The 16322-nt window shown below is 36.8% G+C and overlaps 1 protein-coding gene across 1 annotated transcript in view; it reads right to left on the bottom strand.

The window, feature by feature from the left end:
- ADGRV1 (adhesion G protein-coupled receptor V1) overlaps positions 1-16322 on the bottom strand; it is a 530561-nt gene that overhangs the window by 302043 nt on the left and 212196 nt on the right. The window contains 3 exon segments of the mRNA XM_036847274.1: positions 1251-1390; positions 1917-2166; positions 7170-7354. Of these exon segments, the coding sequence (XP_036703169.1) occupies positions 1251-1390; positions 1917-2166; positions 7170-7354 (575 nt within the window).

Here is a 16322-nt window from a genome sequence, read left to right as displayed (position 1 = left end):
CCTAATCTAAAGCAAACACACTCAAGGTGTTCAACAGAAAGTACTCTTCCCTAGCATTCAAGAATACCAAAAGGTCAACACAGCCATCAAATGTGCAGTGTTCACCCTTCCTCATTTTTCACAACTCCTTTATTTTGAACCACATAAATTACTTACATGCTTTTCTAAGTTTCCTTCCTCATCTTTTTTGGATTTTGAGCCAGTTGTATTACGTAAATGTTTCCCAGGGTTCTTTCGGGTGTTTCCTTCTATAAGGTTTGGCTTTTACCACAATAACTGTCACGATTATAGCAAATATAGTGTCACATTCCATGCCTTCTGAGAATCCCTCAGTGACTACCGATTGAGCCTCTTCCCTTCCAGTGCTTCTTGATCCCTTTACTTTTCTAAGGACATAAAACTTCTTAATCCCAACTGCAGATTCAAGCTTGAAACATTCAGTATTAATTATATATTGAGGATTGTAGAGTATCTATGTATTAGGTTTAAGATGTGTCCTCGGACATTAGGAATTTCAATGGAAAATTATTTTTTCACAATGAGACTAAGGAGAGTTTTGGTGTTTGAAGGACAGTTGGTTACCCAACTAAGCTGTTGAATCCTCTTTAGAATTTTAGTTGGTGTGGCTGTAAGTCAGTAACAAACAGAACCTAGTGACTGATTTGAACCCTAAACCTTCTACGCCAGCAATGCCTGACCCTGCAGTCCTGGTTGAGCTCCCACAGAGAGAAGTGCTCAGAAACATGTTTTAGGCCAAGGAGAGTTAAAGAAAGAATCATGCTCTTCTTCCCATTCTTGTGCATGGCTTTAATCCCAAAATGTAGTCCAAGTCATATGTGCGCTAGAATTATAAATCCCTACTAATCCCTCTAAACATAGAGCAGCAGATCCAGAACCACAAGCCCAGATGGAAGGGGTCAAAAGAAATTCCTTCCCTGCTCAATAAATTAACCAATAACCACAGGGAGGTTATCTGAATTGAGTAGAACTCACACTAAGTCCCATGAAAGTAGTAATAATAAAGGAGTACATAATGTGTTAAACACATATTTAAATTGTTTGGTTGCGTTTGCCACCTGCACAAGGCTAGACCATTTCCTATGCTGCTTTGTCTCATTTAGTGTAGAGGTTATTCTCCAGTCTAAAATCTCACCTGAGACCTCTATGTTCAGTACAAAAAAAAACTGGGCTTAATGATACTGGAATGGAGAAGGAACAAATTCTGATTTTAAAGAATTATTAACAAGTACCTTGCAGCAGCCTGATTCCAAAGGAGACACAGAGGTGTCTGGGGAACAATTCTAGACTCAGCAGCATAAATCCTGTAGAGAATCTCATTGTTGTTGGTCAGGGGTTGTGAACTCTGGCCTTTCACACTCAAAGATAATACCTAAAATGCCAAAAAGAATAGAAAATGTAATGATTTTTTCAAATTAACGTCATGACTGAATCTCCCATTCTGAACTTCGCTTCATTTTTCTAGTCATTTTAGTTACTTGCTTACTGTCACTATTATTCATAGCTTATGAATGCAGGGCGTCTGGTTGGTTTTCCACTGCAAACATTCTACCTCTACTCCAGCTACTGAGCAGTCTCCAGCTGACAGACTTTCATTGTCAGACTTCATCACAAGCGGGATATACAATACGATATAGCATTAGAGAAAGCTATGTTTTTTTTTCCACTTTCTCCACTTATATATATATTTTTACTTAATAAAACATGAAGGAAATATTTCCAACTATTTTTGAGACTAAACATTCTACAACTAGCTCATAAAGATAGGACACGTTTCGTAATTAGCTTGCCATGTCTAGCACTTACCACAAATCTGATCAAGTGAATGTATCCTGAGGAATATGTTTGCTAAGGAAAAATCAGATTCTAACCACGTAATTCTTTAAATGATAGATTACCTTATTTTTCAGGGCATGAAGATTAGTTCCAGTTATAAACCACTGCTGGCTGCTATATTCTGTAAACTGGACTAATTCACATATACTTTTCCCGGCCATTATTTCTGCATCTGGAACATCCAATAACCTCTCTGGAATTCGAATATAATCACCTTCTTTTCCTTCAAACTTGTGCCCGTTGATTTGCTGAGGGTACCAGTGAAGAGCCAATATGGACAAATACGGGCAACTGTCAAGGATGGTTTTGCTTCTATGACAGAAAAGCAAAGGTTCTGCTAAAATGGCATGCATTTGCATATGTGTATCTACTCATATTTGTTAAAATTCATCACATTGGAGCTCTGTTCTTTATGTATAACCATGACACTACCTACCCAGGAGCAGTAAAGAGAATGTGCTTTCAGTTCTTTTATGGTGAATTGTTAGGATTTTCTGCACAGAACTTTCTGCATCCCCTTGCCGGATCCCCCTTACAACCTAAAACATGGGCTTTTGAAAGCTGTTTCACAGATATCAGATCTGTGGCTATAAAATGTACTTTTCTGTATTAGTCACATCAGCATTGGTGGAATAGGTTGAGGAAAGGATGCACCACTTAACTGAAACTCTGCTTTATATTCAAGAATATCATAAAACTTATATACCTACAGCCATGTTTTCATCAAGTTTATCTCACCCCTTTCTAAGCCATCAGAGCATTTCGAATTTAACCATATATCTGATAAAAGAAACAGCCCTGAGCAGGGATCTTTATCCATTTAACAACTCTGTTTTCAACATTCCCTAGGCAAGAGATCCTGTGCTCAGCGAAATTGCTTCCAAACCTCAGTGTGTGTTGAAATCACCTTGAAGCTTGTTTTAAAATACAGATTTCTAGATCACATCCCATTCTTACTAAATCAGAAACCTTAGCTGGGGGAGGCTAGAGGTTCTACGAATCTGTATTTTTTAACCAGTCCTCCAAAAAATCTGATACATTTTTTCTGTGGATCTATCATGTTTGCAAACAATGAAGAGACACAAAGGTGAATCATACCTGAAATCTGCCTCAAAAAGTATGGAGAATATATTAGGATAAAAATCATGCATTAAGTTTTAAAAGTTACATGGGCCACAAGAGATGCTGAATATGTATAAATGTATCATGGATACAAATACCTCGTCAAGGCCCGTAACCTGGGAAATGGAGTTGAGAATTTTAAACAGAAGATTTGAAAAAGAAAGGAAAGGGTAAGGGCTAACTTTTTCCTCTAGCTATATACTTTCTTTTAAAAAAATCTTTAACTACCACATTTGAATTGGTACCTTTAAACATCTATCTTTAGTCCAGCCATTCATCCAGGCTCTAGACCCCTGTGTCCAAGACTCCTATTAAAACACTTCAATCCGTATAGGCCATCTGCACCTCCACAACAGCTTATAAAAAGCTCATCTCTTCATCTTCCCATCTAGCTTCCTACATCTTCACTGGTGACTCAGAGCTAAAAAGCTGCCACTGTCGACCTCCCCACCCCTGACCAGGTACAATGTGACTGAGACCAGTGAACCTACCCCCTACCCACCCACCCTGGAATCTTCTGATATTTAGCCCATCAGCGCTATCAGGGACCCCATTACGTTGGCATTCTGAGACCAACACAACATGTACAGTGACTCTACCCAACCTTGACACAAGTGTGTCAAATCCCTGGCCCCTTAAGAGGGCCTGACGACAACTACACTCTCCCTGACACTTTAACCTCCTATATCCATGCCCTTCCAATGCACTCACTTTGATCAATCCCCAAATCTGCTTTACACCTAGGCTTAAATGAGGGGGAAAACCTCACATTAACATGTAGATTGGCACCACTACAAATCCACAATGACCGACTCCAGTCAGACCCTCAATGCCACTTGACATTGTTTTTACTTGGCTTCCAAACGGTTGTTCTAGATACCATCATTCTCCTCAATATCCCTGCTCTATTCCCAAACCCTTCACTCTCAGTAGATGCCCCTGAATACTGCTTAAGAGAATGTATAAATAATGCATATTAGAATGGTCAACATCTTTAGAGTTCCCTGAGTTAAAAAAAACTCATCTTTAACATAGTCTTCAACATGACGGCTCTAAAATCCTAAATCGGATTCCTACACACACATACACACACCCTACCTAACGTATTCTATATTCAATCTTTAAAGGTAGATGATCTCCCCAATTGATGATTTCCCCAAATATGCCATGCTCGCTCCTCTTGCCTGACTGCCATTACACATGCAAAACAGCAAGTCTACAGGGACGATGCACATGGCCAAAAAAGTATTGATTCCTTTATTCATTCTATTCACTCATTATACCATAACCACTGACAACCTACCATGTCCCAGACACTGTTCTAGGCCCTGAGAATACATTAGGCAACAAGACAGAAAAAGCCACTCCTTTTGTGCATCTTATACCCTTTTGAGTTCTCACCAGGCCTTTGAGAGCACAGATGGAATCAACATGCACAGCAGGGTAGATGGTTCACGTCTATGACTATCTCAACATCCTGGTGATCTTGCATAAATATAGAAAAACAAAGAGAAAGGACTGGGACTATGTAAAGCTATGAAATATTTGACTTCACTGAACAACACTTTTAATCAGACATGTCCCATTAAATAACAATAATTGTTTTTTAAATAACATAGTACTCTGTGAAAATTGGAGGGAAATATCAACTTCCAACCATGTTCTATTATGAGCTATTTTTATGTTAAGTCAAACAGAATTAAAACATGATTTAGGTCTTTGTACTACAATGATCCAATTTACCTTATGAATGTAATTTATCAATAAAACACCAGAAGTGGAGAATATTAACATATAGTTACAAAATTAACTATATAGTTAATAACACAAACCACATTTTATTTTTTCCTTTTCCTCTTGCTTGCTCTCTGCCCTGAAACTCCAGCCATGAAACAACATTTCTGAAGTTCAACAATATGTTCTAAAACAACAGATTCTGAAGTTCAACAACATTCAGAGAACTGCCTCCAAATGGATGAAACTGAACCAAAACTCCAGGGAGAAGCACAATTAACAGTATATTAAAGTATGTCTAAAAGTTGATATGGATCAACAAAACAGAACAGAGAGCCCAGAAATAAACCTACACACCTATGGTCAATTAATCTTAAACAAAGGAGGCAAGAATATACAATGGAAAAAAGACAGTCTCTTCAGCAAGTGGTGTTGGGAAAGTTGGACAGACACTTCATGTAAATCAATGAAGTTAGAACACACCTTCACACCATACACAAAAACTCAAAATGGCTTAAAGACTTAAACATAAGACATGACACCATAAAACTCCTAGAAGAAAAGCATAGGAAAAACATTCTCTGACATAACTCGTACCAATGTTTTCTTAGGTCGGTCTCCCAAGGCAATAGAAACAAAAGCAAATATAAGTAAATGGGACCTAATCAAACTTACAAGCTCCTATGCAACAAAGGAAACCATAAACAAAACGAAAAGAGAACCTACAGACTGGAAGAAAATATTTGCAAATAATGCAACTGACAACGGCTTAATCTCCAAAATATACAAACAGCTCATACAACGCAACAACAAAAAAACAAAAACCCAATCAAAAAATGGGCAGAAGATCTAAATAGACATTTTTCCAAAAAAGACATACAGATGGCCAACAGGCACATGAAAAGATGCTCAACATGGCTAATTATTAGAGAAATGCAAATCAAAACTACAATGAGGTACTACCTCACACCAGTCAGAATAGCCATCTTAAAAAACTTACTAATAACAAATGCTGGAGAGGGTGTGGAGAAAAGGGAACCCTCCTACACTATTGGTGGGAATGTAAGTTGGTGCAGCCACTATGGAAAACAAAATGGAGTTTCCTCAAAAAACTAAAAATAGAGTTGCCATATGATCCAGCAATCCCACTCCTGGGCATATACCCTGAGAAAACCATAATTCAAAAAGAGTCATGTACCACAATGTTCATTGCAGCTCTATTTACAATAGCCAGGACATGGAAACAACCTAAATGTCCTTCAACAGAGGAATGGATAAAGAAGATGTGGTACATATATACAATGGAATACTACATAGAAACAAAAAGAATGAAATAATGCCATTTGCAGCAACATGGATGGACCTAGAAAGTATCATACTAAGTGAAGTCAGAAAGAAAAATAACAAACAATATCACTTATATGTGGAATCTAAAATATGACACAAATGAACCTATCTACAAAACAGAAACAGATTCACAGACATAGAGAACAGACAAACGGTTGCCAAGGGTTGGGGGAGGGATCAGTTGGGGGTTTGGGGTTAGCGGATGCAAACTATTATATATAGAATGGATAAACAACAAGGTCCTACTGTATAGAGCAGAGAACTATATTCAATATCCTGTGATTAAACCATAATGGAAAAGAATGTAAAAAAGAATGTATATATATTATAATTGAATCACTTTGCTATACAGCAGAAGCTAACACAACATTGTAAATCAACTATACGTCAATTTAAAAAAACTTTTTTTAAAAAGGGAGTGAAATTCTGACACATGCTACAACATGGATGAACCTTGAAGACACTATGCTAAGCAAAGTACACCAGACACAAAGGACAAATATTGTATGATTCCACTTATGAGGTGCCTAGAATAGGCAAATTCATAAAGACTGAAAAGTAGAATAGAGGTTACCAGGGCTGGGGGAAGGGAGGAAAGGGGAGTTACTGCTTAACGGGTAAAGATTTTCAATTTGAGAAGATGACAGTTCTGGAGATGCAAGTGGTGATGGTTGCAACAGTGTGAATATACTAAATGCCACTGATCTGTACACCTAAAAATAGTTTACATGGTAAATTTCATCTTATGTATATTTTACCATAGTAAAAAATATGGCCTAAAATATGTCTAAAAGTTGGAATCATCTTGCTTTTTTTTCTATTCAGAATGTATCTTCTACTCATTATATAAATAGGAGTAAGCAATAACACATTTTTATTTTTAAAAGAACCTTTAAAACAAGAGGAATATATTACTGACAGTATAAATTAATTTTTCTTGATGTAGTTTCTATGTTTCTTCAAATAATTAACTTAATTTGCCCATTAGGTACTATGTATTGATTGTATAATCCTTAGTTACATCAGTTAAATGTCAATTTGTACTGCATATTACTTTGTAAACTATGAAGGAATACATATAAGGTACTGCTATTATATTAAATGATACTTACTTTTCACCAAGAGAGCCACAAGTAACATCAGTCAGTAGAGAAAAGGCAAAGTTCTCTGTCACTTCAGTAAAGTGACTGAATCCCCTAGTGTCCTTGCGTTTTGGATTAACAAGAGCACAAAGAATCTCATAGAAAAGATTTCTGCTTTCAATGCTTAATGCTTGCTTCTTTCCTTCAACAGTTATCTGCAAAAAAATCCAAGTATGAAAATATATGTTCAAAAATAAACTGCTTAAATGATATATATGGTATAACTTGTTCTTTATTACCAGATACTAACATTAACAAAAATAAAGATGAACCTATGAAGAATTTAAGAGAAGTTAGCATCAGAATCATATTTCAAATACATCTGTACTTTAAAAAGCATAAATAATCATTTTATAAAGAAAAGGCATAATCACCAAAATATTTTCTATTTAATATCTAGATAAAGCCCCAAACAGCTGCATGGGTCACTTAATTTAAACTACAATAATTAACATCACGAGTCAAATTAATCTCACTTTCACACCTACCCCAAGATTCTGTTTTCTTTTGACCAACAACTAAGGAAACAGACACAAGAATATTTGTCTATAATAGAAGCAAATTTATTCTTATCTGTTTTTTATTGGACAGAAGCCACCAGGTATCACTAAATTTCTCAAACATCAAATGAGAAAATCCTTTTCCAACCAAGAGTAGTCAAGGGCTCCTGATACTCTTGCCTTTATTGGTGAGTATGAGCCTTCCTACCTGAAAGGACTGGGTTATTTGTTGTTTGAGGGACAAGGAGAGTAAGAGGAAAATAGCCTTCATGATTTAATTTTTACCCCTCACATGAATGATGGGAGACACATTTTTACTGTCAGAGTAAGCATGGGTGTGAAGCCACTGACTTGTTATTCCACTATACTCTTAGATACCTGAGGAGTCCCTATTAATTCTTCAAAATCCAAATTAGTCATCACTTTTTCTGTGATTTCTACCCTATGCCCCAGCTGCTGGCATACATGATTACACTCTGTAACTTGCACATATTTTTACTAATGAACTTATGACAATGTTGAAATGATTTTTCTGTTACTGCTACTAGTTGAGCTCACTGAGAAAGTGGCTCAATGCTCTCTATTTTTTTTTTTATAACTTTGTAATCTATAGAGTGCCAAGATGATGGCTGAAGATTTAAGTTTATAAGAGTAGCCATCTTAAAGACTATTAGGAAGAAGGGAGAATAATCCACAGGGAAAAGATAAAAGGTACAAAATGAAATTTAACAAGGTAAAAACTACGATGGGGAGACAGGGAACAGCCCATTGGTTACTAAAACGATCAAACTGAATATGTTAAATGAAAAATAAGCTCAAGGAACACTCCCAGAACTCAGAGAAAATATTACAGACAAATGGGACAAACCCATAAGATACAACAAGCATATAAAATATTAGGTAGAAGACAAAACCAACACAGATCCTTGATAAGCTAAAGAAATATGTCTAAAATGCAGAGTTTGCTTTATGCCAGAGAAAATTAGGAAAAGAAACAATACCAGATGTATTTGGGTGATGTTTAAATATAATTTCAAGAGTTTTAAAAAACTCTTACCAGAAATCAGACAGGAAAAAAATTACTAACAGAGAAATAAAAATTCAATCTGACATCAGACTTTTTTTGCAAATGAAATGACAGAAGCCAGCAGAGCAACATAAGCAGTTTCAAGACTTAAAGGCTGTGATCCAAGAATTCTAGAGCCACTCAAACTTTCATACATATTCAAGGGTAACAGAAAGTTTCTTTCAGCAAAGCACACAAAAAATAAAACAAGGGGGGAGACCTTCAAGATGGCGGAGGCGTAAGACGTGGAGATCACCTTACTCCCCACAAATACATCAGAAATACATCTACATGTGGAACAACTCCTACAAAAAACCTACTGAACGCTTGCATAAGACCTCAGACTTCCCAAAAGATGCCCTCAGGCGACCTACAAGGAGAGGCAGGGCCAAATCCAAAGCTGAACCCCAGGAGCTGCGCGAACAAAGAAAAGAAAGGGAAATCTCTCCCAGCAGCCTCAGGAGCAGCAGATTAAATCTCCACAATCAACTTGATGTACCCTGCATCTGTGGAATACCTGAATAGACAATGAATCATCCCAAAATTGAGGCAATAGACTTTGGGAGCAACTGTAGACTTGGGGTTTGCTGTATGTGACTGACGAGTTTCTGGTTTTATGTTTATCTCAGTTTAGTATTTAGAGTTTATTATCATTGATAGATTTCTTTATTGATTGGTTGCTCTATTCCTTTTTCTCTTTTTTATATATAGATTCTATTTTCCTTTTTCTCTTTTTGTGAGCATGTATGTGTATACTTTTTGGGTGATTTTGTCTATATAGCTTTGCTTTTGCCATTTGTCCTAGGGTTCTGTCGGTCCGTTTTTTTGTTTGTTTGTTTTTTTAATAGAGTATTCAGTGCTTCTCATCACTGGTGGATTGGTTTTTTGGTTTGGTTGCTATCTTCTTTCTTTCTTTTTTCTTTTCTTTTATTACTTTTCAATTATTTGATTTTTAATAATTTTCTTCTTTTATTTTAATAACTTTGTTTCTTTTTATTTTATTCTTCTCTTTCTTTCTTTTTTTCTCCCTTTTCTTCTGAGCCATGTGGCTGACAGGGTCCTGGTGCTCTGGCTGGGTGTCAGGCCCATGGCTCTGACGTGGGAGAGCCAAGTTCAGGACATTAGTCCACCAGAGACCTCCGAGCTCCACATAATATCAAGTGGCAAAAGCTCTCCCAGAGATCTCCATGTCAACGCTAACACCCACCTCCACTCAACAACCAGCAAGCTACAGTGCTGGGCACCCTATGCAAAACAACTAGCAAGAGAGGGACACAACCCCACCAATTAGCAGAGAGGCTGCCTAATATCATAATAAGGTCACAGACACCCCAAAACACACCACAGGACGTGGTCTTGCCCACCAGAAAGACATGATCCAGCCTCATCCACCAGAACACAGGCACCAGTCCCCTCCACCAGGAAGCCTACACAACTCACAGAACCAACCTCACCCACTGGGGGCAGACACCAAAAACAACGGGAACTACAAACCTGCAGCCTGCGAAAAGGAGACCCCAAACACAGTAAGTTAGGCATAATGAGAAGAGAGAGAAACACACAGCAGATGAAGGAGCAAGGTAAAAACCCACCACACCAAACAAATGGAGAGGAAATAGGCAGTCTACCTGAAAAAGAATTCAGACTAATGATAGTAAAGATGATCCAAAATCTTGGAAACAGAATGGAGAAAATACAAGAAACGTTTAACAAGGACCTAGAAGAACGAAAGAGCAAACAGAGATGAACAACACAATAAATGAAATTTAAAATTCTCTACAAGGAGTCAATAGAAAAACAACTGAGGTAGAAGAACAGATAACTGACCTGGAAGATAAAATAGTGGAAATAACTAAGGCAGAGCAGAAAAAAGAAAAAAGAATGAAAAGAATTGAGGACAGTCTTAGAGACCTCTGGGACAACATTTGAATTATAGGGGTACCAGAAGAAGAGAAAAAGAAAGGGACTGAGAAAATATTTGAAGAGATTATAGTTGAAAACTTCCCTAATATGGGAAAGGAAATAGTCAATCAAGTGCAGGAAGCACAGAGAGTCCCATACAGGATAAATCCAAGGAAAAACACGCCAAGACATATATTAATCAAACCGTCAAAAATTACATACAAAGAAAAGATATTAAAAGCAAAAAGGGAAAAACAACAAATAACATACAAGGGAATCCCCATAAGGTTAACAGCTGATCTTTCAGCAGACACTGTGCAAGCCAGAAGGGAGTGGCAAGACATACTTAAAGTGATGAAAGGGAAAAACCTATAACCAAGACTAGTCTACCCAGCAAGGATCTCATTCAGATTCGACAGAGAAATTAAAACCTTTACAGACAAGCAAAACCTAAGAGAATTCAACACCACCAAACCATCATTACAACAAATGCTAAAGGAACTTCTCTAGGCAGGAAACACAAGAGAAGGAAAAGACCTACAATAACAAACCCCAAACAATTAAGAAAATGGTAATAGGAACATACATATCGATAATTACCTGAAATGTAAATGGATAAAATGCTCCCACCAAGACACAGACTGGCTGAATGGATACAAAAACAAGACCCGTATATATGCTGTCTACAAGAGACCCACTTCAGACCTAGACACATACAGACTGAAAGTGAGGGGATGGAAAAACATATTCCATGCAAATGAAAATCAAAAGAAAACTGGAGTAGCAATTCTCATGTCAGAATAAATAGACTTTAAAATACAGACTATTACAAGAGACAAAGAAGGACACTACATAATGATCAGGGATCAATCAAAGAAGAAGATAAGACAATTGTAAATGTTTATGAACCCAACAAAGGAGAACCTAAATACATCAGGCAAATGCTAACAGCCATAAAAGAGGAAATCGACAGTAACACAATCATAGTAGGGGACTTCAACACCCCACTTTCACCAATGGACAGATCAACCAAAATGAAAATAAATAAGGAAACACAAGCTTTAAATGACACATTAAACAAGATAGAATTAATTGATATTAATAGGACATTCCATGCAAAAACAACAGAATACACTTTCTTCTCAAGTGCTCATGAAACATTCTGCAGGATAGATCACATCGTGGGTCACAAATCAAGCCTTGGTAAATTAGAGAAAATAGAAATCGTATCAAGTACCTTTTCTGACCACAATGCTATGAGACTAGATATCAATTATATGAAAAAATCTGTAAAAAAATACAAACACTAAAAAATACACTACTTAATAACCGAGAGATCACTGAAGAAATAAAAAAATACCTAGAAACAAATGACAATGAAAACACGATGACCCAAAACCTATGGGATGCAGCAAAAGCAGATCTAAGAGGGAAGTTTATAGCAATACAGTGCTACCACAAGAAACAAGAAACATCTCAAATAAGCAACCTAACCTTACACCTAAAGCAATTAGAGAAAGAAGAACAAAAAAACCCTAAGTTAGCAGAAGGAAAGAAATCATAAAGATCAGATCAGAAAAAAATGAAAAAGAAATGAAGGAGGTCCTCACGGTGAGCCACAGCCACCCCCAGCCTCCACAGGAGACCCTCCAACACTAGCAGGAAAGAGATCTTCACATAAACAGATTCTTACTGGCTGGTGTGAAGAGTCATTCCAAGAACTGCAACGTGTTGGGTATCCATCCACCTTTCTTTCAGGCAATAACGTGCCAAATTCTCAGTTCAGGAAGATTGAACCTAATTAGTCTAGTTATCACTTATCAAAATGTCATTCCCCTCTCCTGTGACTGGTTCAGGGGCAGTCATATGTCCCAGTTCTAGCCAAAGAGCGGTAATAGAGGTCTGCAAGGGGATATCTGGGAAAGATTTTCTTATTCTGAAGGAGAAATCGGAAGAGGATATTTCTGCACCTCTGGAGCTGCAGAAACTCATCCTGTGACCATCAAAGAAGCCAGCCTGCAGCCTCACCCACCAGAGGGCAGAAAACTGAAGCAAGAAGAACTAAAATCCTGCAGCCTGTGGAACAAAAACCATATTCGGAGAAAGATAGATAAGATGAAAATTCAGAGGACTTTGTACCAGATGAAGGAACAAGATAAAACGCCAGAAAAACAAGTAAATGAAGTAGAGACAGGAAAACTTCCAGGAAAAAGAATTCAGAATAATGATAGTGAAGACGATCCAGGACCTCGTAAAAAGTAATGGAGGCAAAGATCAAGACGATACAAGAAATATTTAACAAAGACCTAGAAGAATTAAGGAACAAACACCTAGAAGAATAAAGGACAAACAAACGGAGATGAACAATACAATAACTGAAATGAAAAATACACTACAAGGAATCAATAGCAGAATAACTGAGGCAGAAGAACGGATAAGTGACCTGGAAGACAGAATGGTGGAATTCACAGCCACGGAACAGAATAAAGAAAAAAGAATGAAAAGAAATCAAGACACCCTAAGAGATCTCTGGAACAATATTAAATGCAACAACATTCGCATTATAGGGGTCCCAGAAGGAGAAGAGCGAGATAAAGGACCCAAGAAAATATTTGAAGAGATTATAGTTGAAAACTTCCCTAACATGGGAAAGGAAATAGCCACCCAAGTCCAGGAAGCACAGAGAGTCCCTGGCAGGATAAACCAAAGGAGAAAGACGCCAAGACACACAGTAATGAAATTGACAAAAATTAAAAACAAAGAAAAATTATTGAAAGCAACAAGGGAAAAACGAAAAATAACATACAAGGGAACTCCCATAAGGTTAAGAGCTGATTTCTCAGCAGAAACTCTACAAGCCAGGAGGGAATGGCATGATATATTTAAAGTGATGAAAGGGAAGAACCTACAACCAAGATTACTCTACCCAGCAAGGATCACATTCAGATTTGATGGAGAAATCATAAGCTTTACAGACAAGCAAAAGCTAAGAGAATTCAGCACCACCAAACCAGCTCTAGAACAAATGCTAAAGGAACTTCTCTAAGAGGGAAACACAAGAGAAGAAAAGGACCTACAAAAACAAACCCATAACAATTAAGAAAATGGTCATAGGAACATACATATCGATAATTATCTTAAACGTGAATGGATTAAATGCTCCAACAAAAAGACACAGGCTCGCTGAATGGATACAAAAACAAGACTCATCTATATGCTGTCTACAAGAGACCCATTTCAGACCTAGGGACACATACGGACTGAAAGTGAGGGGATGGAAAAAGATATTCCATGCAAATGGAATCAAAAGAAAACTGGAGTAGCAATACTCATATCAGATAAAATAGACTTTAAAATAAAGAATGTGACAAGAGACAAGGAAGGACACTACATAATGATCAAGGGATCAATCCAAGAAGAAGATATAACAATTATAAATATATATGCACACAACATAGGAGCACCTCAATACATAAGGCAACTGCTAACAGCTCTAAAAGAGGAAATCGACAGTAACACAATAATAGTGGGGGACTTTAACACCTCACTTACACCAATGGACAGATCATCTAAACAGAAAATTAATAAGGAAACACAAGCTTTAAATGACACAATAGACCACATAGATTTAGTTGATATTTATAGGACATTCCATCCAAAAATAGCAGATTACACTTTCTTCTCAAGTGCACATGGAACATTCTCCAGGAGAGATCACATCTTGGGTCACAAATCAAGCCTCAGTAAATTTAAGAAAACTGAAATCATAGCCAGCATCTTTTCTGACCACAGCGCTATGAGATTAGAAATCCATTACAGGGAAAAAAACATGAGAAACACAAACACATGGAGGCTAAACAATACATTACTAAACAGCCAAGAGGTCACTGAAGAAATCAAAGAGGAAATCAAAAAATACCTAGAGACAAATGACAATGAAAACATGATGATCCAAAACCTGTGGGATGCAGCAAAAGCAGTTCTAAGAGGGAAGTTTATAGCAATACAAGCCTACCTCAAGAAACAAGAAAATTTCAACTAAACAATCTAACCTTACACCTAAAGAAATTAGAGAAAGAAGAACAAACGAAACCCAAAGATCAGTAGAAGGAAAGAAATCATAAGATCAGAGAAGAAATAAATGAAATAGAAACAGAAAACAATAGCAAAGATCAATAAAACTAAAAGCTGGTTCTTTGAGAAGATAAACAAAATTGATAAACCATTAGCCAGACTCATCAAGAAAAAGAGGGACAGGACTCAAATCAGTAAAATTAGAAAGGAAAAGGGAGAAGTTACAATAGACACGGCAGAAATACAAAGCATCCTAAGAGACTACTACAAGCAACTCTATGCCAATAAAATGGACAACCTGGAAGAAATGGACAAATTCCTAGAAAGGTGTAACCTTCCAAGACTGAACCAGGAAGAAAAAGAAAATATGAACAGACCAATCACAAGTAATGAAATTGAAACTGTGATTAAAAATCTTCCAATAAACAAAAGTCCAGGACCAGATGGCTTCACAGATGAATTCTATCAAATGTTTAGAGAAGAGCTAACACCCATCCTTCTCAAACTCTTCCAAAAAATTGCAGAGGAAGGAACACTCCCAAACTCATTCTATGAGGCCACCATCACCCTGATACCAAAACCAGACAAAGATACTACTAAAAAAGAAAATTACAACCAATATCACTGATGAATAGAGATGCAAAAATCCTCAACAAATTACTAGCAAACAGAATCCAACAACACATTAAAAGGATCATACACCATGATCAAGTGGGATTTATCCCAAGGATGCAAGGATTCTTCAATACACGCAAATCAATCAATGTGATACACCATATTAACAAATTGAAGAATAAAAACCATATGATCATCTCAATAGATGCAGAAAAAGGTTTTGACAATATTCAACACCCAGTTATGATAAAAAGTCTCTAGAAAGTGGGCATAGTGGGAACTTACCACAACATAATAAAGATCATATATGACAAACCCACAGCAAGCATCATTCTCAATGGTGAAAAACTGAAAGCATTTCCTCTAAAATCAGGAACGAGACAAGGATGTCCACTCTCACCACTATTATTCAACATAGATTTGGAAGTCCTAGCCACGGCAATCAGAGAAGAAAAAGAAATAAAAGGAATACAAACTGGAAACGAAGAAGTAAAACTGTCACTGCTTGCAGACGACATGATAGTATACATAGAGAATCCTAAAAATGCCATCAGAAAACTACTAGAGCTAATCAATGAATGTGGTAAAGTTGCAGGACACAAAATTAATGCACAGAAATCTCTTGCATTCCTATACACTAATGATGAAAAGTCTGAAAGAGAAATTAAGGAAATACTCCCATTTGCCATTGCATCAAAAAGAATAAAAAACCTAGGAATAAACCTAGCAAGGGAGACAAAAGACCTGTATGCAGAAAACTATAAAAACACTGATGAAAGAAATTAAAGATGATATAAACAGATGGAGACGTATACCATGTTCTTGGCTTGGAAGAAGCAACATTGCAAAAATGACTATACTACCAAAAGCAATCTACAGATTCAATGCAATCCCTATCAAATTACCAATGGCATTTTTTACAGAACTAGAACAAAAAATCTTAAAATTTGTATGGAGACACAAAAG

Source organism: Balaenoptera musculus, chromosome 3 (assembly GCF_009873245.2).
Source record: "Balaenoptera musculus isolate JJ_BM4_2016_0621 chromosome 3, mBalMus1.pri.v3, whole genome shotgun sequence".
NCBI classification, from domain to species: domain Eukaryota; kingdom Metazoa; phylum Chordata; class Mammalia; order Artiodactyla; family Balaenopteridae; genus Balaenoptera; species Balaenoptera musculus.
This window is presented reverse-complemented; position numbering and strand designations above follow the sequence as displayed.